This window comes from Mobula birostris, chromosome 26 (genome assembly GCF_030028105.1).
Source record: "Mobula birostris isolate sMobBir1 chromosome 26, sMobBir1.hap1, whole genome shotgun sequence".
In the NCBI taxonomy this organism is placed as follows: Eukaryota; Metazoa; Chordata; class Chondrichthyes; order Myliobatiformes; family Myliobatidae; genus Mobula; species Mobula birostris.
This window is the reverse complement of record NC_092395.1, coordinates 47740250-47763928: the sequence shown is the minus strand read 5'-3', so window position 1 is coordinate 47763928 and position 23679 is coordinate 47740250. Positions and strand designations below refer to the sequence as shown.

Genomic DNA, 23679 nt, shown 5'->3' with positions numbered 1-23679 from the left:
TATGGTCTAATGTGTGGAAGGAAGGATGGAGGGAATTGATACGTATTTCTGTCACACCTTCCAAAAGATCCAGCAAGCACTTTACAATCGAGGAAGAGTTTGTGCTTTGTAATTGCTCTTGGAATGGGGATAATACTGCAATTAATCAATGCCGATTGAGGCCCGTTAAAGAGCAATGAGTTAAATTAGCAGTTAATCTTTTCTGGTTCTGTTAGTTCTGGGATAGAAATCATCGAGGACACCGAGAACACTTGTTCTCTTCCTCAAATTAATGCAGTGGGATCTCATGTATTTGCTTGAAGCTACAGGGAACTATCTCATCCTACCCTACACAATGCACATATCCCTACCCCAGTCTCCAATTATCCTTAGGAGCTTAAATTGTATTTTCAAAAGCAATCAGCCCTATTAACTGCCTCTGCTGGGCACATGCATCCCTTAATCACTTCCCTGTTGGACAGAGTCCTTAACTCGAATTTAAACACTTATTTCTTAACCCAAGCCATCTTTAGATTGTAGGAACCCTTTGTCTGTTGCCTGAAGTAAACAGAAATGGTACTCAAGACCAAGTGGTGTATGTTACAAGACTGCTGCATCACCCATTGACCATGGGCTATATTGTCCTCTTAGCCAATGTTCTCCTGCAAGAGGGATAAATGAGATTAAAACTCAGGCCTGATGGGGATGCTAAAAGACCCTGCTCAGCTGCCCAGGAGAATGACTATTAAAAGGCTGCAGGTATTTTTGAGGGGACCTTCTCAGCCAAGAACCCTATTCGAAGGCATTAAAAACTTCTGTTCTGTCCACACCTATAAACCTAGGACTGGAGGCATTTTAAAATCTCAGATCATGTGTTTCCCCATTTCTCTGTTTTCCAATCGAAAGCCTGGCCTTACCGGAATCCGAAGAACAGGGACTGTCTTCACTTCACGAATACCATCCGTAGGCTGAGTAGTTGTTAATGGATTGCACACTGAACTCTCATCAGTGAACACCCCCATGTTTGATCTATTTTACTCTTATTTTTATTTTCCCTCTGCTTCAGAGTCAGAGTCACAGAGTATTTCAGTACAGAAACAGACCCTCCAGCCCGTCTACTCCATGCCAACCTGATCTTCTGCTGGTCCACTGTAGCTGTATCTCAGAATTTAAATCAGGTTTATTATCACTGACATATTGTATTGTAGAGACCATAAGATCATGATATAGGACCAGGATTAGACCATTTGGCCCATCGTGTCTGCTACATCTCTCCAGCATGAACAATTTATTATCCCTCTCAACTCAATTTTCTCCTACCTGCTCTCCATAACCTTTAAAGCCCTGACTAATCAAGAATCTTTCAACCACTGCTTTAAATATACTCAATGCCCTGGCTTCTACAACTGTCTGTGGTAACAAACTCCACAGATTCACCAGCCCCTGGCTAAAGAAGTTCCTCGTCATCTCTGTTCTGAATGGACATTACTTTATTCTGAGTCTGTGCCATCTGGTCCTAGCCTCACCCACTTTAGGAAGCATCCTCTCCATATCCATTCCATCTAGACCTTTCAATATTCGATAGGTTTCAATGAGATCCCCCCCTTCGTTCTTCTAAACTGCAGCAAGTACAGACCCAGAGCCATCAAATGCTCCTCATACGTTAAAACTGTCATTCCCAGAATCATTCTCATGAACCTCCTCTGAACCCTCTCCAATGCCAGCACATAATTTCTTAGATAAGGGGCCCAAAACTGCTCATGATATTCCAAGTGCGGTCTAACTATGCCTTATAAAGCCTCAGTATTATGCCCTTGCTCTTATAATCTAGTCCTCTTGATATGTACAAACATTGCATTTGCCTTCTCAACCCGTAAGTTAACCTGCAGAGAATCCTGCACAAGGACTCCCAAGTCCCTTTGCACCTATGATTTCTGAATTTTCTTCCTGTTTGGAAAATAGTTTACACCTTTATTCCTTTTACCAAAGTGCATGACCATGCACTTCTCTACACTATATTCCATCTGCCACTTCTTTGCCCATTCTCCTAATCTAAGTCCCACTGAAGACTCCCCTGCTTCCTCAAAACTACCTGCCCTTCCACCTATCTTCACATCATCTGCAAAATTTGCCACAAAGCCATCAATTCTGCCATCCAAATCATTGACATAAAATATAAAAGGATGTGGTCCCTGCAGAACACCACTAGTCACTGGTAGTCAACCAGAAAGGCCTCTTTCATCCTGACTCTTTGCTTCCTGCCAATCAACCAATCCTCTATTCGTGCTAGCATCTTGGGGTCTTCTCTTGTTAAGCAGCTTCATATATGATAGCTTGTCAAAAGCTTTCTGAAAATCCAAGTAAGCAACATCCACTGACTCTCCTTTGTCTATCTGCCTGTAATTTCCTCAAAGAATTCCAACACCAACAGATTTGTCAGGCAGGATTTTCCCTAAAGGAAACCATGCTGGCTTTGGCCTATTTTATCATGTGCCTCCAAGTAACTGAAACCATCTCCAACCTATTCCCAACCACCGAAATCAGCCTATAATTTTCTTTCTTCTGCCTCCTACCCTTCTTAAAGAGTGGAGTGACAGTTACAATTTTGCAGTCCTCTGGAACCATATCAGAATCTAGTGATTCTTAAAAGATCATTACTACTGCCTCCACAGTCTTTTCAGCTACCTCTTTCTAAACTCTGGGGTTTAGTCCATCTGTCCAGGTGACTCATCTACCTTCAAATCTTTCAGTTTCCCAAGAGCCCTTTCATTGTAAATAACAACTACTCTCATCTCTGTCTCCTGACGCTCTCAAATTTCTGGCATACTGCTTGTGTCTTCCACAGTGAAGACTGATGCAAAATACTTATTAAGATCATCCACCATTTCTTTATTGCCCTGTCTCTCCATTCTCATTTTCCAGTGGTCCAATATCCACTCTTTCCTCTCATTTCCTCTTTATATATCTGAAGAGGGGTTTAAAGGGTTAATCTGTATGCTTGTTGAATGTCTCAGCACCACTGTGGCCTTGGACGTAACAGAACTGGCTGCAGGAGCTTTGATTACTACTGTATGAACAACATGAAGATTAGTTCAACACAGGGGTGGGACTTGTGAAGAGTGGTGACAAGTGATGATTGGTTCTGATTCAGTGGATTGACATGGTGCTATGTATTGGTTCACTTACCGCAGCGCTTAATATCAATAAATTAGAGCATTCGAGGGGCAGCTTTTTGACCTTTACCATCAAGCAGTTCCGTGGATTGGCAGAACGGGAGGTATGCTGCAGTGAGTGGGGTGTGCCCATACCTAGAAAAGTATTTTAATGCTTGCACTGCTGTCTCCAAACAAGAAACAGTCCATTCTGACGCATTTCAAATCATAGTCAGAGACTTCAACTAAGCTTGCTTGAAGAAAACCCTACCTAATTACCATCAGCATATAACCTGTAGCACCAGAGGTCCCAACATACTAAACCACTGTTACAGTAAAATAAGGAATGTCAACTGTTCCATGCCCAGATCGCATTTCAGGAATCTGATCACTTAACATAGAACATAGAAATCTACAGCACGTTACAGGCCCTTTGGCCCACAATGTTGCCCCGAACATGTAACCTGCTCTAGAAACTGCCTAGAATTTCCCTACCGCATAGCCCTCTACTTTTCTAAGCTCCATGTACCTATCTAAGAGACTGTTAAAAGACCCTATTGTATCCGCTATCACCACCACCGCTGGCAGTGAATTCCACGCACCCACCACTCTCCGTGTGAAAAACTTATCACTGACATCCCCTCGGTACCTATTTCCAAGCACCTTAAAAACTGTGCCCTCTCGTGTTAGCCATTTCAACCCCGAGAAAAAACCTCTGGCTATCCACACAATCAATGCCCCTCATCATCTTATAGACCTCTATCAGATCTCCTCTCATCCTCCATTGCTCCAAAGAGAAACGGCCAAGTTCACTCAACCTATTTTCATAAGGTACTCCCCCCAATCCATGCAACATCCTTGTAAATCCCCTCGGCACTCTTTCTATAGAATCCACATCCTTCCTGTAGTGAGGTGACCAGAAATGAACACAGTACTACAAGTGGAGTTTGACCAAGTTCTTGTACAGCTGTAACATTACCTCATGGCTCTTGAACTCAGTCCCATGGTTGATGAATGCCAACACAACATACGCCTTCTTAACAACGCTGTCAACCCGCGCAGCAGCTTTGAGTGTCCTATGGACAGGGATCCCAAGATCTCTCAGAACCTCTACACTGCCAAGACTCTTACCATTAATATTATATCTGACTTAAAATTGGACCTACCAAAATGAACCACTTCACATTGGGTTGAAGTCCATCTGCCACTTCTTAGCCCAGTTCTGCATTTTATCGATGTCCCACTGTAATCTCTGACAACTCTCCAGACTATCCACAACGCCTCCAACCTTTGTGACATCAGCAAAATTACTAACTCACCCTTCTACTTCCTCATCCAGGTCATTTATAAAACCACAAAGAGGACGTGTCCCTGAACAGATCCCTGTGGAACACCGCCGGTCATTGACCTCCATGCAGAATACGAACCATCTACAATCACCCTTTGCCTTCTGTGGGCAAGCCAGTTCTGGATCCACAAAGCAAGGTCTCCTTGAATTCCATGCTTCCTTACTTTCTGAAGGAGTCTTGCATGGGGAACCTTATCAAATGCCTTACTGAAATCCATATACACTACATCCACTGTTCTGCCTTCATCAGTGTGTGTTGTTACATTCTCAAGGAATTCAATCAGGCTCATAAGGCACGACTTGCCCTTGACAAAGCCATGCTGACTATCCCTAATCATAAATCCTGCCTCTCAGGATCTTCTCCATCAACTTGTCCACTGCTGAAGTCAGACTCATTGGTCTATAATTTCCTGGGTTATCTCTTCTCCCTTTCTTGAACAAGGAAACCTTTTGTTTAAATGAAAAGATGTTTCTCCTCCTACTCATGCTGAATGATTATGCGACATTATGTCATGCTTAGATTTAGAGAAGATTTGTTGTTCAATTTCTGAATCTCGTCAAGGCTTTCAAACATTGTGGGGACCCTTTCTGAATCACTTTCAAAACTTTCAAAACCCTCAATTCGTTGTTTAAATTTAGATGTTGGCTATTATTAATTTTTATTATACGAGAAGGTATCTTGCCATTTTTTCTCCTTAATAAGCAGCTTCGGTCTTGGTAGGAGTTAGACTCTTTTTTGTAATAAATTAGTATATTTCAATATAACTATTGACTAACCTACATGAATACGGGGTAATGAGATTGTTATTATGGATAGATATAATGTAATTGGTAGTTTTTCTTCTCTTTTTTGAACTTTTATATATACTTTCTTGTACTCTGTATTCTTCTATGTAGAAACAAATAAAAATATTGAAAAGGAATAAGGGAACAAAATTTGCAACCCTCCAATCCTCTGATATTTCTCCCTTCCCTATTGATGATGCAAAGATCATCGCAAGAGGCTCAGCAATCTCCTCCCTCTCTTCCCACAGTAGCCTGGGGTATATCTCATCCGGTCCCAGTGACTTATCTAACTTAATGCTTTTCAAAAGCTCCAGCACATCCTCTTTCTCAATATCTATCTGCTCAAGCGTTTCAGTCCACTGTAAATCATTCCTACAATTGCCAAGATCTTTTTCCCTGGTGAACACTGAAGCAAAGTATTCATTAATTACCTCCGCTACCTCCTCCAACTCCATGCACACATTTCCACTATCACACCTGGTTGGTCCTATTCTCACACGGTTTGTCCTCTTGCTCTTCACATACTTGTAGAAAGCCTTGGGGTTTTCCTTAATCCTGCTCACCAAGGCCTTCTCATGGCCCCTTCTGGTTCTCCTAATTCCATTCTTAAGCTCCTTCCTATCAACCTTGTAATTTTCTAGAGATCACAGTACCTAATGTCTTAAACCTTTCATAAGCTTTTCTTCTCAACTAGATTTTCTACACCCTTTGTACACCATGGTTCTTTAATCCTACCATCCTTTCCCCGCCTCAATGAAGCATACCTATGTGGAATTCCATGCAAATGTTCCCTGAACATTTGCCACATTTCTGCTCTGCATTTCCCAGAGAACATCGGCTCCCAAGTTCCTGCCTAATAGCATCATATTTCCCCCGCCCCAATTAAATGTTTTCCCAAATTGTCTGCTCCTATTCCTCTCCAGCACTATGGTGAAGGAGATAGAGTTTTGGTCACTACCACGAAAATGCTCTTCACTGAGAGATCTAACACCTGACCAGGTACATTTCTCAATACCAGATCAAGTATAGCCTCTCCTCTAGTTGGGTTATCTACATACTGTGTCAGGAAACCTTCCTGAACACACCTAACAAACTTCACCCCATCTAAACCTCTTGCGCTAAGGAGATGCCAATCAATACTAGGAAAGTTAAAATCTCCCACCACAACAAACTTATTATTATTGCACCGTTCCACATCTGCCTCTCTATCTGCTCTTCAATATCCCTTTTACTATTGGGAAGGGGGTTGATAAAAACACTCAGTAGAACTCAGTAGAATTATTGCCCCTTTCCCGTTTCTGACTTCCACCTGCACTGACTCAGTTGACCATCCTCCATGACTTCTCCCTTTTCTGCAGCAGTAACACTACCCTTAATTAGCAATTGCATACCCCCACTGCTTTTGCCTCCCTCTCCGTCCTTTTTGAAACATCTAAAGCCTGGCACACTCAGCAGCCATTCCTGCTCCTGAGATATCCAAGTCTCTGTAATGGCCACAACATCATAGCTCCACGTATTGATCCACGCTCTAAGTTCATCCACCTTGTTTATGATATTCCTTGCATTTAAACAGACTGTCAGACTGAGTGCATCTTTGCTCTAACATCTGCCTATCCTTCCTCACAAACTCCCTACAAGCTGTCTCTACTTGTGCTCCAACCTCCCCATCCTCTGCCTCTTCACTTTGGTTCCCACTCCCCGCAAATCTAGTTTAAACCCTCCCCAATAGCATTAGCAAACCTGCCCACCAGGATATTGGTCCCTCTTGGATTCAAGTGCAACCCGTCCTTTTTGTACAGGTCACACCTGCCCCAGAAGAGGTCCCAATGATCAAAAAATCTGAATCCCTGTCCCCACTCCAATCCTCCAGCCACGCATTTATCTTTCACCTCACTCTATTCCTATACTCACTGTCGTGTGGCACAGGCAGCAATCCCGAGATTACTACCTTTGAGGTCCTGCTTCTTAGCTTCCTTCCTAACCCCCTGTATTCTGCTTTCAGGACCTCCACCCTTTTTCTCCAATGTTATTGGTACCAATCTGTACCACGACCTCTGGCTGCTCACCCGCCATTTCAGGATATTGTGGACATGCTCAGAAACATCACGAACCCCGGCACCTGGGAGGCAAACTACCATCCTTGTTTCTTTTTCGCACCCACAGACTCGCCTATCTGTCCCCCTAACTATCGAGTCCCCTATTACCGCTGACCGCCTCTTCCATTCCCTACCCTTCTGAGCCACAGGGCCGGACTCAATGCCAGAGGCACGGCCTCTGTTAAGGGGGACAGCCACAGGGGTTCTCTCCACTACCTGACGTCCTTCCTTCCTTCTCCTGACGGTCACCCACTTACCTGTCTCCTGTGGCCCCAGGGTGACTACCTCCGGTAGCTCCTGTCTATCACCTCCTCACTCTGCCTAACAAGCCGAAGGCTGTGATTCTCTGACCTGCATACAGGCAGAGGCTGAAGGGCAAGGCTCCAGAGATTAGGACAACAAAGAGGTGCTTGCAGGAGGAAGAGGAGCAACTATAGGATTGCTTCGAGTCAGTGGACTTAGCTATGTTCATCTAGGGATCTGAATGAATGAATATGGTTGTAATAGACTTTATTAAAACAGCTGTAGATGAGTGTGTCCCCACAAAATCATCCCCTCTTCCCCAGTCAGATGCACTCGGATGAATGATGAAATTCAAAATCTGCTGGAAGTCAGATCAGAGGCGTTCCAGTCTGGTAACCAAGAAAGTTACAAGAGGTCCAGGAAAGCCACCTCACAGGTGAAGTAGCAATTCCGGACCAAACCGGAATCAACGGAGGATCCGCAATAGTTGTGGCAGGGCTTGTATACCATTGTAGATGTTCACAAATTAAATGATGTGAGGCGTAACTCTGACAACTCATTTATTAAACTCCAAAAAGCTGAACGCAAAGTGTGACAAAATCCTGTATATAATTATGTCATCACGTCAGATCAGCCTCTTAAAGTGAACCCCAACTCAATGTTGGCTCGGGTCTCATGTTCCATGGCTGTCCAAGAAGAGCGTGGCGATCTGCCTCAGTGACTATTGCCCAGTAGTGATGAAACATATCAACCCTTACCTGAGCAACTTAGATCGGCTCCATTTTGCCTGCCAGAGCAACAGGACCACAGCAGATGCCATTTCATTGGCTCCTCACTTAACCCTGAAACATCTGGCAGCAAAGATGCAAACATCAAGATGCTCTTTATCGATCATAGCTCGGCATTCAATACCATTATTCCCTCAAAACTAATCAATAAGCACCAAGACCTTGGCCTCTGAGCCTCCTTGTACAATTGGATCCTGGATTTCTTCACCTGCAGAGCCCAGTCAGTGCATACTGGCAAAATCTCCTCCACAATCTCCATCAGCACAGGTGAACCACAAGGCTGTGTGCTTAGTTCCCTGCTCTACTCACTTCATACTTATGACTGTGTGGCTAAGCAGAGCTCTAATGCCACATTTAAGTTTGCTGACGACACCATTGTTGTTGGCTGAATCAAAGGTGGTGACGAATCAGCATACAGGAGGGAGATTGAAAACTTGGCTGAGTGGTGTAATAACAATAACCTCTCACTCAATGCCAGCAGGACCAAGGAGCTGATTATAGACTTCCGGAGAAGGAAACCCAGAGGTCCATGAGCCAGTTCTCATTGGAGGATCAGGGATGGAGAGGGTCAGCAACTTTAAATTCCTCAGTGTTATTATTTCAGAAGACCTGTCCTGGGCCCAGCGTGTCAGTGCAATTACAAAGGAAGTACGGCAGCACTTCTACTTTTTTAGTAGTTTGAGGAGATTTGGCATGACATCTAATACTTCGACAAATTTCTTTAGATGTACAGTGGAAAGTATGTTGACTGGCTGCATCACGGCCTGGTATGGAAACATCAATACCCTTGAATGGAGAGTTCTACAGAAAGTAGTGATATGGCCCAGTCCATCACGAGTAAAGCCCCCTGAACCATTGAGCACATTTACATGAAATGCTGTCACAGGAAAGCAACATCCATCATCAGGGACCCCCACCACCCAGGACATGCTCTTTTCTCACTGCTGACATCAGGAAGAAGATACAAGAGCCCCAGGATTCGCACCACCAGGCTCAGGAACAGTTGCAACCCCTCAGCTATCAGGCTCTTGAACCAAAGGGTTTCACCCAACTTCACTTACCCATCGTTGAAATGTTCCCACAACCAATGGACACACTTTCAAGGACTCTTCATCTCATGTTCTCAATATTTATTGCTTATTTATTTATTATTATTGTTTCTCCTGTTTGTATTTGCACTATTTGTTGTCTTCTGCGTTCTGGTTGAAACCTCTAGTTGGGCAGTCCTTCATTGATTCTGTTAAGAGTTATTATTCTATAGATTTGTTGAGTATGCCTACAAGAAAATGAATCTTAGGGCTGTACATAGTGTCATATATGTACTTCGATAATAAAATTTACTTTGAACTTTGAATTGTGCTCATGAACAGAATTTTGTAGTTCTAAGTAGATAATTGGTGTTGGTGTTTTTCTGTCTCATCATATCAAATCTGAGCACCTTATTATCTTAACAAAATGCACATGTTGTGAAATCTGGACTCGATCCCTCCAATCCAGGTACTTATCCAAACTTCTTTTAAGTGATACAATTGAACCTACATCTACCACTTCCATCTGAATCTTGTTCCACAGTTGCACCAGCCTTTGAGTGAAGAAGTTTCCCTGCATATTCCCCTTAAATATTTCACCTTTCACTTTAAACATATGACCTCTAGTTCCAGTCTCATCAGCCTGAGGGGAAAAATCTGAATGCTTTCACCTTATCTTTACCCCTCATAACTTCACATACTTCTATAAGATCTCCCCTTATTCTCAGACTCTTCGGGGAATAAAATTATAATTTATTCAACCTTTCCTTATAGCTCAGGTTCTCAAGACCCGACAACTTTTTTGTAAATTTTCTCTGGGCTCTTTCAAGTTTATTGATATCTTTCTTGTAGGTAGGTGAGCAGAACTGCACACAATACTCCAAGTTCTGCCTCACCAACATCTTGCACAGCTTCAACATAACGTTCCAACTCCTGTACTCTGACTTAGGATGTCTTGATATATGAAGGCCAATGTGCCAAAAACTCTCCTTATGACCCTACCTTCCTGTGACGCCACTCTCAACAAACTACGGATTGGTTTTCCCAGGCCCCTTTATTCTACCGTTTACCTCGGTGCCACGCCATTTATGCTAATATAAAATCCCTTGATTACATCCAGCAGTGGGGTACATCCGGTAAATGATGCTACCTCTTGTTACATGCACAGATAACCAGTTCCAGCAGGCAGTAATAAATTGATAGGTGACAACTTGGCAGGTGCCTGCCTGCTTCATATTAGAAACATAATGACCATAGATATCATGCCAGTTACCTCTGGATGGTCTCCTCCAACTGTTTTGTTTTGATGTTGTCCTCTTGGAACTGTTTATTCATTCCCTGGTCCTCCTCTGATGTAGAAGAAGGAGTTCCTTCCAGGAGCCATCGTTCCCGCAGAGCCTTAGACTGTTGAAGATAAGAAATTGGAATCAGCTGGAGCTACAGTATTCCATGAGTTCCAGGCTCTCTCATTGAATACATGGGTGGACCTGCAGTCATAATGGTAGCGAGCTTGTCCAATTTACCTTTCTATTTTCAATGGGTGAGGAGTTTGCCAACTTTTCTTTCACCTTGCCCTGAGATACAATTCCACAGCTTTTATCCAATCAATATTAACAGATAGATCATGACTGAAAATCTGATTTTCTTTTTTGTATCCTGCACTTACATTCTTGTATACTATCCACAAATACTACTGTTATGTGATTGCACCTGGTGTCAACAATAAATTCTACAAAGCTCCCATTCCTCGATTATCAGGGAGTGGCTAATCTTGGACTGGGCTCAATCCCGTTGTTGGTGGCATAACACCTCATTCATCCACCTCCGAGTTACTCCTCCTCTTCTTTTTCCAAGTTTCTGCCTATTTTGTTGGTTAACCTAATTTATAGTTTGAGTAAAAATACAAAATAAGAACAGGGTAGTGGGATGCACCTTCTTAAATGGCCTGGTTGTCCAAAGCCTTCATTCTGACTTCACACTTAGACTTGGAGTTCCAAGGGAGCAGAACAAGAGATCACCTAGCTCAACGTAGATGCTCATAAAGGTTTTAATCTTGGAGTCTTCCTCTGTTGGTTAGAGCATTGGTCATTTAAATGAGTTGATGTCCATGGGTACCACTTATATTGGTTTTATCAGCTCATCTATCCAGAAGTTCCTGGCTCTAACTCTTGAACAGCTCTCACCCTGACTGAAGTTCCTTGCCCACCGTTTTGATGAGCTGAGACCACCATCAGCTGAAGAACACCAGCCACAATGTCTGAGAGCTGAATGAAACCCTCTGCATTTGCTTCAGCTCTCATTCATCCCTGATCATCTGCTGAAACAAAACCAGGTACAATCATATCCCATACAGAGCTTGAGAATAAAATCTTCCTGTGGAGTCACTTAAAACTGTGTCAATCAGTTGGTCGAAACCTCACCACAATTTGTAAATTAACTCAAGCCTCAGTGATGTGGTGGTGGTTTGCTAAAATAATAACATCTGCTGTATATTAAGCCGAGTTTAAAAACTTCAGCCCAGCCATCTGCTGGCACCCTGCCCTTTTGTCAGGCACTAAATAAGCATTAAGAGCTCTAGTGAGATGGATAAGCCTGCATTCCTCGTCAAAAGCGTGGTTCCTGCTATACTGGCAGGAACTGATGGCAACACTCTGCAAGGTCAGTACTGAAGTCACAGAGCCCCTTACCAAAACTGTACCAGACTGAATTCATTCAAGTTATCAAGTCTATCTGTGGCAGCTTTTAAAAGATTTCTTAAATCTACCATAACGTGGGTAAGAAATTTTGCCAATACTTGTGCATGAAGTCTGGACGATGTGGAATTCTTTTCAGAGTCCTCAGAAGCCCAGAGGATTATTACTCAATGCCCACTCCATTTGCTTCCACTGCTCCTCAACTAAGAATTTGTCTGAAGTTTGGCCCTAAATATAAATCCATGGAACAGCTCCTCTGCCCGGAAATGCTAAGGCTTCTGCCAATAGTGTATTTAGTGAAATTGTGGTTCTTTCCGCTGAACAGAGCACTAACACAGATTTAGATCTATTTACAGGCCTGTCAGCTTTATTGCCTGTGACCCATCAGTCAGCAACAGAGGGTCGGCACTTATTCCTGGTAGTTGTGTATTCAGGTAAGGGTGCTTTTTACATCAACAGGAGAGACCTAGATACGTGAAGAGATGTAAATCACACTACGCACAGTTCAGCTTCAAATTAATGAACTTATTTCAGCGATTGGGTTATCATAATAGCTGCATGAACCAATCAGAACTGCTGTGTTTCTGCACTGATTTGAGAACAATCATTGCCTCCCGATGTTTCAGTACGAATTGCATCAGGAAATTAGTTAGGGATTTCCTTGAAATCCAGTGACAAACACATTGTAAATAACAAGCAGGCAGGCAAGACATCATAATCCAATATTGTCAGTCACATGCCGAGTGAGCCTACAGAACTGGATACAATATTATTGAATTTAATGTACACTGTGATTCTCTGTGGCAACATCTGGGTCTGATGCAGTTAGGAGTTTCATGTCAATGTGCTTTCTGTTTTATAAAATCAAAGCACTATTCTCTACTCTTCCATCACGTTTGTTATGGACTTCATATGGAGTTATAGAACAAATCTATATTGAAATTGCTGAGTTTTCAAGGAGTAAGCAGAGCAAAGAGACACCGCGGCCACGAGTACCAGGAGGCTCGTTGAATATAAAAGCAGAAAATGCAGCTTAGCAGGTCAGAGTATCACCTTGGTGTGGCTTTATCAAAACTAGGGCACTTGGGAGAGAAGGGACAGGAGACAAAAGGTGAGGTTGGAGACGACTAATTTTTTTTTAAACTAGGAGGGAGCGTTAAGTGCTTGTTAATGGCAGCTAATCTGCTGAAACGGAGTGACCATTAACTCAAGGAGCAACAGCTTTTGGTGCAGGTTCAGCCTGGATGCACACCAGCTAACTCTCAGTTCCAGCCTTTCCAGTGTGTGTCAGAACCATGACGGATCCCCTGCAATAGGTCAGCACATTTGGAAGTTGCAGTGAACGAGTAGGGTACATCAGCACAGGACTGGCATTTAATTTGAATAACCTCTTAATCCGAGCTCACACTCTGTATCTTTCTCCGTGAATGCTGTCAATTTCAAGTTTACAGCATCAGCCCTTCATTGTTTCTCTGACCTCACGCAGTTCTGATACAAACAGAGGGACAGCAAGTCACCTGAAGCTGGAGGATTCGGTATTGAATGGGAAGGCTGGAAGGTGCCCAGAAGAAAGATGAAGAGTTCTCCAAGCTTTGACTGGGCTTCATTGCAACAGTATGGGATACAGATGGACAGGCCAAAGTAGGAGATGGTTGGGGAATTGAAACAGCAATCAAGGTCACTCCTGAGGAGTGAACACAAGTTGTTCACACAGTGATCACCCAACCTGTGTTTGATTTCATTAATGTGGAAGAGACCACATTGTGAACACCAAATGCATTACGCTAGACTTGAACAAGTAGGGGTGAATCATAACCTTCACCTGGAAAGAATGCTTGGGACCCTAAAGTGTTGACTAGGGGAGAGATGAAAAGACAAATCTAACAACAGGAACAAGAGACACTGAAGATGTTAGAAACCCAGAGTAACACACAAAAAATGCTGGAGGAACTCAGCGGTCAGGCAACATCTACAGAACCGAATAAACAGTCAATGTTTCAGGCTGAGACCCTTCATCAGGACTGGAAAGGAAAGGGGAAGAAGCCAGAATAAGGTGGTGGAGATTGTGGTAAAACATGTTGTAACTGGGTTACCTGTCTGGACACGTCCCTCTGCTGACTGCCCCCGTGGCTCCTCCCACAGACCCCTGAATAAAGGCGATTTTGCCCTGCTCCTCCCCCTCAGTCCAGGGGCAGGTCACGTTTTACTGCGAATGAAAGCCTTTCAGTATTTACCCTACTTCCAGTCTTTTGAAGTAATTGAAGGTGCATCAGAGATGGAATACAAGCTAGAGGTAATGGGAAAAGCCAAGTGAGTGTGGGAGGGGAGATGGAGTAAAAAGTTGGGAGGTGATAGGTGGAAAAGGTAAAGGACTGGAGAAGAAGAATGTAATGGGAAAGGAGAGTGGACCATGGGAGAAAGGAAAGGAGGAGGAACACCAGAGAGAGGAGATGGGCAGATGAGGGGAAGAGAAGAGGTATGAGGGGGTCAGAGTGGGGAATTGAAGAAGAGGGAAGGGGAGGGGGAAAAGTTACTGGAGGTTGGAGAAATTGATGTTCAGGATGAGGTGTTGATCCTCCAACCTGAGAATGGCCTGATCAGGGTGGTGGAGGACGCAATGGACCAGCACGTTGGAGTGGGAATGGGGATTGGAATTAAAATGGTTGGCCACCAGAAAATCCTGCTTTTTATGGATAGAGCGAAGGTGCACAACAGGCCCCACTTTACGTTGGGTCTCATCTGTGTAGAGGAGGCTGCACTGGGAAAATTGGATACAGTAGATGACCCAAAAAAGTACACAGATGAGGTGTTGCCTCACCTGCAAGGACAACTTGGGATCCTGAATGGAGATGGAGGAGGTGAATGGGCAGGTGTAGCACCTCTTCAGTTTGCAGGGTTAAGTGTCAGGAGGGAGTTTAATGGGGAGGGATGAAAGGACAAGGGAATGATGGAGGGAATGGTCCCTGTGGTAAGTGGAGAGTGGGGGGGGGGTGGTAAAGATGTGTTTGGTGGTAGGGTCCCGTTGAAGATGGCAGAAGTTGTGGAGAATGGTGTGCTGAATACAAAGGCTAATGAGGTGGTAGGTGAGGACAAGAGGAACTGTATCTCTGTTAAGTCAGTAGGAAACTAAGGTGAGGGCAATGTTGGGAAATGGAGAAGACATGGGCGAGGGCAGTATCAATGGTAGTGAAATGGAAACCCTGTTCTTTGAAGAAGGAGGTAATCTCTGATGTCCGGGAAAAGAAAACCTCATCATGGGCACAGATGTGTTGGAGACAAAGGAACTGAGAAAAGGGAATGGCATTTTTACAGGAGACAAGATGGAAGGAGCTATAGTCAGGATAACGTTGGGAGTTGGTAGGTTTATAAAAGATATCGGTAGACGATTTGTCTCCAGAGATAGAGTCATAGAGTCATAGAAAAGTACAGCCTGGAAACAGGCCCTTTGGCCCATCTAATCCTTGCTGAACCATTTAAACTGCCTACTCCCATTGACCTGCACTGGGACCATCACCGTCCATACCCCTACCATCCATGTACCTATCTAAACTTCTCTTAAACATTGAAACCAAGCTTGCATACACCATTAAGCCGGCAGTTTGTTCGACACTCTCACGACCCTATGAGTGAAGAAGTTTCCCCACATGTTCCCCTTAAACTTTTCACTTTTCACCCTTAACCCATGACCTCTGTTGTGGTCCCACACATCCTCAGTGTAAAAAGCCTGCTTGCGTATACCCTATCTATACCCTGCATAATTTTGTAAATTTCCTTTCTTTGGTTGGAGGCTACCCAGATGGAATATGAGGTGTTGCTCCTCCAACCTGAGAGTGGCTTCATTGTGGCAACAGAGATAGCCGTGGACCGACATGTTGGAAGTGTTACAACACCTTGGAGCCAAAGAGATTGAGAAAGGGGAGAAAGTTGTCAGCAGTGGACCAAGTGAATTTAAGGGCAGGGTGAAAGTTGGAGGCAAAGCTGATGAAATTGATGAGCTCAGTACGGGTGCATGAAGCAGCACCAATCGTCAGCGTAGCACAAAAAGAGTTGAGGAGCATTACCAGAAAAGGTTTGGAACATAAAGTGTTATACAAAGCAAACAAAAAATAGGCATAACTGGGGCCCATGTATGTTCTATCCCCCATCAAGAATCTAGTCCCTATACACTTCTGTCAACCATCAAGAATCTAGTTCCCTTACACTTCTGTCAACCATCAAGAATCTAGTTCCCTTACACTTCTGTCAACCATCAAGAAGGCCTTAAAGCACTCTGCTTTTTCTCGACAAAAGTCGTAACTAGTTCCCCTCCACCACCACCCTTCTCCGTCTTTCGCCAAACTCAAGGTATAGCCATGAGCCACATCATCCCCGGCTATGCCTGCCTTTTCGTTACCTATGTGGAACAGTCTATGTTCCATGCCTTCACTGGTTTCTCTCTCCACAGATACTGCCTGACCTGTTGAGTGTTTCCAGCAGTTTCCGTTTTTATTTCAAGTTTTCAGCATCTGCAGTCCTTTGACTTGCAAAGTCTAAGCCTTCTTGACCTTTCATACTACAAAGAAGGTTGTTGGCCTTTTGTAGTCAGAATGGGGGTGGGAGGGGGGTGATTCTGGCTGTACATAGGTGGTACTGTGCAAGCTCAGCTTCTCCTATCTCAGACCTGGAGTAGTTTCAGGGATACAGAAACAGCCTCAGCCTGCAAGCTGGTATATGGGAATGACCTCAAAAGCTTTTTGATTTGCCTTCAAACTGAATCCCTGACACAGTAAGAGGAGTGGAAAAACAGGCTATTCCTTCAGAAATATAATACTGGTGATAAAAAGGGGCCAGGAGTTTACTCCAGAATATTACACGTGGAGGAGAAGCAGAAAGGGGTTGTGGTCAGAAACTTCTGAGGCCTTTAGACAGACAGGGGACAGAGAGATACAGATAACATGCAGGCTAGATTGTCGTCATGGTCAGCACAGACACAGTGGGCTGAAGGACCTGTTCCTGTGTTGTACTGTTCTACATCTCCAGTTCTGAAAGGAAGCTTCTTGCCCGTCTTGTGTGTAGTTATGGAAACCTTTGAACAACAAGATCGAATAATGTCAGAGCAGGTGACCTGGGTGATGATAGAGTCACAGAGTCATACAGCATGGAAACAGGCCCTTTGGCCCACTGAGTCCATGCTGACCCATTTTTACTCTCTACACATTACCACCACCCACTCATATACACACCAGGGGCAACTTGCAGATCCTAATTCATCTACCAACCTGCATATCATCGTGATGTGGGGAAAACCCATGCAGTCACAGGAAGAATGTGCAAACTCCTGTGGTCAAGATTGAAACTAGGTTTCTGAAGTTGAGAGGCAGCTCCTCTACCTCTGCATCACTCTCCCGCCCCAATGTGAACCTCTTGAGATCTGTGGAGTTCCTCCATGAGCCATTTTCATTTGGTTTACATGAGGGTCAGAAATTTGTGGCTTCCGAAGACCAACACAGTACTGAAGTTTGCAGGTTAGTAGAGAAGATGCAAGGTCTGAGGGCTGGAGTCAGCACAACAACTTGTGTTTCTGAATGAGGATAATGATTTGCCTTAGATTATATAATAAATAACTTCAGGACTCGCAGTGAACTGGCTGCCAGGGCGGGAACTTAGAGCAATGTTCCTCACTGATAGGTTGCAAGTTCTTGCTGGTCTGAGTATATAACACAGAACATATGATTTTCACCATTGTCTCCAAAAAGTACATCTCACACCACAGGCAACACTCTTCCAGGGACTGGGAGGTGTGCTACTAAATGAATATTACATATAGCACCTAACAAAAGTAGCAATGGCCTCATTGATCAACGCATTTATTCCTGTTTAAGGAATATATATTGGCTGGTAATATCACAGGAGATTCTGCAGATGGTGGAAATCTTCAGCAAGGCACACAAAATGCTGGAGGAACTCAGCAAGTCAGGCAATATCTATTGATGAGAATAAACGGATGATGTTTCAGGCCATGATCTTTCATCAGGCCCGGAGTGTCTTACTGAGTTCCTCCAACATTTTGCGTGTGTTAGCCAGCATAATTCCTTCTCTTCAAATTAAACTATGGGATCTTTAACACTCACTCAAGCAGACAGGTCCTTTGCCTAACATCGCTTCTAAATGTTGGCATCCTTGATGGTACAGCACTCTGCACAAATAACACATTTTAAATAGGAAAATCTATAATTTAGTTAAGAGTTATTTGGTTCAATGATTCCTAATCATGTTTATAGTTCCACAACTGGATGCCTATTTCCTCCTGCTGATACCTCTAATTCTCATTTTGAACACAGCCATTAGCGTAACCTCTAATATAAACATATTAACAACCCAACCTTGAATGGAACTATTAATACTAGCTTCTAACCCAGAGGCATTGGATTCTCTTGACCAACATAATGGGTTCCAGTACATTATGGCTCAATTAAGTGGCTGTCCCACTTAGCCGAAGTTTCATGGAAAGAGTTAAAAATGTACAAAGAAGACAAACTATGTAACAAATTGTATTTAAATGATGTACAAAACAAATCAGAACATTACCAGTACCGTAAAACTGTGTATTAGTTCCTAATACTTATTAACAGAGGAATTCATCTGCGTCATGTTCTTTTGACTGTAAATAAACAAAATCAGCGCAGACACCTAGTGTAGGTAATGGACTGCCTTCATACAATAAAAGCTGCTGGTGAACGCAGCAGGGTCTCGGCCCGAAACGTCAACTGTACCTCTTCCTATAGATGCTGCCTGGCCTGCTGCATTCACCAGCGACTTTGATGTGTGTTGCTTGAAATTCCAGCATCTGCAGATTTCCTCGTGTTTGCCTTCATACAATGCTGTCAATGAGAACATTCTCCAAATCTGCGCTTTCATTGTAACATTCAAGATGATTGTAAATACCTTCAAAGTCTTTGTAGTTTCTAACTTGTTGAAGTAGTGAAATCATTCATTTTCACTCCCAGTTGTTTCTGGCACTGAAGGCTTGAAACTGCAGTGGGAAAAGCAGTTCCGAATTGTCTTACCGCTTATTTCTCACCAAGTATCAGTGACAAAAATCACTACTTTTTGAAAATAAACACACACAACTGATGCTATTTAAAATATGTTTGCTCGAAGCACAGTGTTGTGTCTTACGGCCATGTAAGCGCATGCAACTGACACCAGTTTAAGAACTGTTTGGCAACAGCCTCCTGTCCCAATTCAGCAGCAGAGTGTCCCCAGTTAATGAAGGGAACCACAGCTATTTCCTCAATTAGTTTTTGTTCTTTAAGAGTTGTCCCAATTAAACAGCTGCCCTGATTAACTCAAACATGTTGCTCTGATTAACTGATGGTTCATTTATCTGGAATCCACTGCACATGCACGTAATGTTTCTAATTTGGCAGTGAAGGGGTGTTGTCCATTCACAGATCTGCAGGACGCATTCTGGCCGCGAGCACTGGGAGGCAGTGACTGAGGGAGCGCAGGCTTCCTGACAGGCCCCATGGGAGTACTCCTCAGCCCAGCTGAAGAGAAACACCTGCCAATGAGCACATAGTTCCTTGCTGGCAGTCACCAGGGAAAGTTCACAGCCTGAAGTCTCAGCTTCTCTGTACTCTGTCTCCACTCCAAGATTCCCTTCAATTGCTTTTGGCTACAGATATCACTTGCCTGTTTTGATTTAAAATCGCCTCAAATGCACCCTGTTGCGATGAAAAGAAACAACATCCTTGCTAGAATAACATTTGTGCACGCCATAAGAAATGATAGTGTGCTGTTCAGTGCTGGATTGCCCCAGATCACGGCAACTATGTGCACAATTCTGTGTGTGTGTGTCTATATATCCATGTTCCTGTGTGACTGTGTATCAGGGTGTCTAGGTATCCAGGCATCCATCTGGGTGTCTTGTTTATCTATGTGTCTGTGTGTCTGAGCACACTGTGTCTGTGGGTGCCTGTGTATCAGTGTGTCTGGTGTCTATGCATCCATATATCTGGCTGTCTGTATGTTTGGGGTGTCTATGTGTCTGTGTATCCATGTCTATGTGTCTGTGTGTCCATATGCCTGAGTGTCACTGCTTTTGAGTCTGCGTATTTGTGTATCTGTGTCAGGCTGTCTGGGTGTGTTGGTGTTTCTCTCTGTCTGTCTGGGTGACTGTGTGGACTTGGTCTGGGTATCATTGTATCCGGGTGTCCATGTGTCTGTGTGATTGGATGTCTGGGCATTTCTGTGCCCATGTCTCTGGGTGTCTGGGTGCATGGATGTCTGAGTGCCTGTGAGTCTAGTGGTCTGGGTGTGTCTGTTTGTCGGGGATCTGGATGTCTGAGTGTATCTGGGTGTTTGTGAGTCTACATGTCCAGGTTGTCTGGATGTCTGGGTGTGTCTGGGTATTTGAGTGTTTTTGTGTGTCTGGATGTCTGGGTGTGTCTGGGTCTCTGAGCGTTTTTGTGTGTCTGGATGATCAGGTGTGTCTGGGTATTTGAGTGTTTTTTTGTGTCAGGATGACTGGGTATTTGAGTGTTTGTGTGTGTCTGGATGACTGGGTGCATCTGGGTATCTGAGTGTTTTTGTGTGCCTGGATGACTGGGTGTGTCTGGGTACTTGAGTGTTTTTGTGTGTCCGGGTACCTGAGCATTTTTGTGTGTCCGGGTATCTGAGCATTTTTGTGTGTCCGGGTATCTGAGCATTTTTGTGTGTTTGGGTCTCTGAGCATTTCTGTGTGTCTGGATGTCTGGGTGTGTCTGGGTATTTGAGTGTTTTTGTGTGTCAGGATATCTAGGTATCTGAGTGTTTTTGTGTGTCTGGATGACCGGGTGTGTCTGGGTCTCTGAGTGTTTTTGTGTCTCTGGATGTCTGGATGTGTCTGGGTATTTGAGTGTTTTTGTGTGTCAGGATGTCTGGGTATCTGAACGTTTTTGTGTGTCTGGATGTCTGGGTGTGCCTGGGTCTGTGAGCATTTTTGTGTGTCTGGGTCTCTGAGTGTTTTTGTGTCTCTGGATATCTGGGTGTGTCCGGGTATCTGAGCGTTTTTGTGTGCTTGGATGTCTGGGCATCTGAGCATTTTTTGTGTCTGTATGTCTGGGTGTGTCTGGGTATCTGAGCGTCTTTGCATGTCTGGATGACCGGGTGTGTCTGGGTCCCTGAGTCTTTTTGTGTCTCTGGATGTTTGGGTGTGTCTGGGTATCTGAGCATTTTTGTGTGTTTGGGTCTCTGAGCATTTCTGTGTGTCTGGATGTCTGGGTGTGTCTGGGTATTTGAGTGTTTTTGTGTGTCAGGATATCTGGGTATCTGAGTGTTTTTGTCTGTCTGGATGACCGGGTGTGTCTGGGTCTCTGAGTGTTTTTGTGTCTCTGGATGTCTGGACGTGTCTGGGTATTTGAGTGTTTTTGTGCGTCTGGAAGTTTGGGTGTGTCTGGGTACCTGAGCATTTCTGTGTGTCTGGGTCTCTGAGTGTTTTTGTGTGTCAGGATGTCTGGGTATCTGAATGTTTTTGTGTGTCTGGATGTCTGGGTGTGTCTGGGTATCTGAGCATTTTTGTGTGTCTGGGTCTCTGAGTGTTTTTGCGTCTCTGGATATCTGGGTGTGTCTGGGTATCTGAGCGTTTTTGTGTGCTTGGATGTCTGGGCATCTGAGCATTTTTTGTGTCTGTATGTCTGGGTGTGTCTGGGTATCTGAGCGTTTTTGCGTGTCTGGATGACCGGGTGTGTCTGGGTCCCTGAGTCTTTTTGTGTCTCTGGATGTTTGGGTGTGTCTGGGTATCTGAGCATTTTTGTGTGTTTGGGTATCTGAGTGTTTTTGTGTGTCTGTATGTCTGGGTATCTGAGCATTTTTGTGTGTCTGTATGTCTGGGTATCTGAGTGTTTTTGTGTGTCTGTATGTCTGGGTGTGTCTGGGTATCTGAGCATTTTTGTGTGTCTGTATGTCTGGGTATCTGAGTGTTTTTGTGTGTCTGGATGACTGGGTGTTGATGGAACATTACTCTCCTAATTTTCCTGGAATTATTTCTGATTGTTTCAGCACTTCTCACTGACGTAAGTTTTTCACAGTCTACAGTCCAAAGGGCTAATTTCATCTCTGATGAGTGTGGTACATCACTGACTTGAGAAGCCATGGCTCCCTTTTACTTTCTAAAATCAGCAGCTTAAAGGGGACCAGGCAAGCTGCATTCTCTGTTCTCAGTGGATCTGCCACCATCCATGACTGTGAATGCACCTCACACATATTCCTAGGATATGGAGATCAGGGCAGTATTTATTCGCAATTTCCAAGCCTCAGGACAAGTCTCCTCATCTCTCTCTCAGAATCTCCTTGGCAATCTCCTGTCTGGTTCACCTTAGCTGATGGTTCTCAGTGACCTGCTACCTCTGGCTCCTTGGCGTCACCCTCCCATATCCCTTGCCAGCATTACTCCCCAGTGGCTGAAAGAGTTCTGTAACTTGAATGGTTATCTTTGGAGCTTCCTGCAAAGATTGCACTTACTGGGTGTTTTGTTAAGAACTGTGAGAAATTCCAACATGTCAGTATGGAAGGTTGTGCTAAAGCCAATGATATCAGTTTCAGGGGCAACTACAGACAGAAACCCAACAGTACTGTTCTATAAACCTCACCATTGAAATTCCAACTCTTTTATCCAACACTCATGGCATTAAGGTGTCTAAAAAAGAGGTTTTAACATAAAAAAAAGATGTGGTGCATTTCCTAGGCTCGTGCATTGATATAGTGCCTCGTGACTCACAAAGCTTAATAGGCAAAGTTATCATGGTCACTATCAGTGAATTTGTGCAGATTAAGGTTCCACTAACAGCTTTGTGATAAAGGCCAGGTGATTTGTGCTGCAGATACACAGCAGCACATTGATCAGGCCCTCTCCTCTGCTGCTGGAACACAGCCCTGAGATCGAGGGTTGCTTCCTTGACACCCAACCCTTCCTGTTCTCATCTGCAAAAGTTCCTGCAGTGACAAGATTTGAAAGCACGAAGTACGGCTCCACTGTTTTCAGTTTCTGTTTTAATATGAGAAATAGTCTGCGAAAATATAGAGCACAAAGAGCAGGAACTATTAAAGTTCAAAGCAAATTTATTATCAAAGTATGTCACCATATATAACCCTGAGATTCATTTTCTTGTGAGCATATTGAATAAATCCATAATAAAATATTAACCATAACAGAATCAATGAAAGACAGCACCAACTTGGGCATTCAACCACGTACAAAAGATAACAAACTGTGCAAACACAAAAAGAAAGAAATTATAAATAAATAAATAAATAAGCAAGCGAGCAAGCAAGTGATGATTATCAAGAACATGTGATGAAGAGTCTTTGAAAGTGAGTCCATAGGTTGTGGGAACATTTCAATGATAGGGTAATAGGAGCTGAATGAAGAAATGAGCAAATATCTGTTTTAATCTTGAACCTCAGTAAGCTGTTACTGTGGTTAACTCCACCTCTATTTCCCCAGCTGCCCTATCAACATACCCCGTACTGAGTGAGCAGAAACTCCGTCCAGCTGAATGTCCGCAAAGTCGTACTCTCCATCTTCCATTGCCTGACACAAATTTCA

At 43.8% G+C, this 23679-nt stretch overlaps 1 protein-coding gene across 3 annotated transcripts in view; it reads right to left on the bottom strand.

The window, feature by feature from the left end:
* Positions 1-23679, bottom strand: part of palm1a (paralemmin 1a) — a 277402-nt gene that overhangs the window by 58817 nt on the left and 194906 nt on the right. For all 3 annotated transcript variants that reach the window (XM_072244277.1, XM_072244278.1, XM_072244276.1), the window contains exon 4: positions 10694-10824. In XM_072244277.1, coding sequence (XP_072100378.1) covers positions 10694-10824 — 131 coding nt within the window. The remainder of the gene's footprint in view (positions 1-10693; positions 10825-23679) is intronic.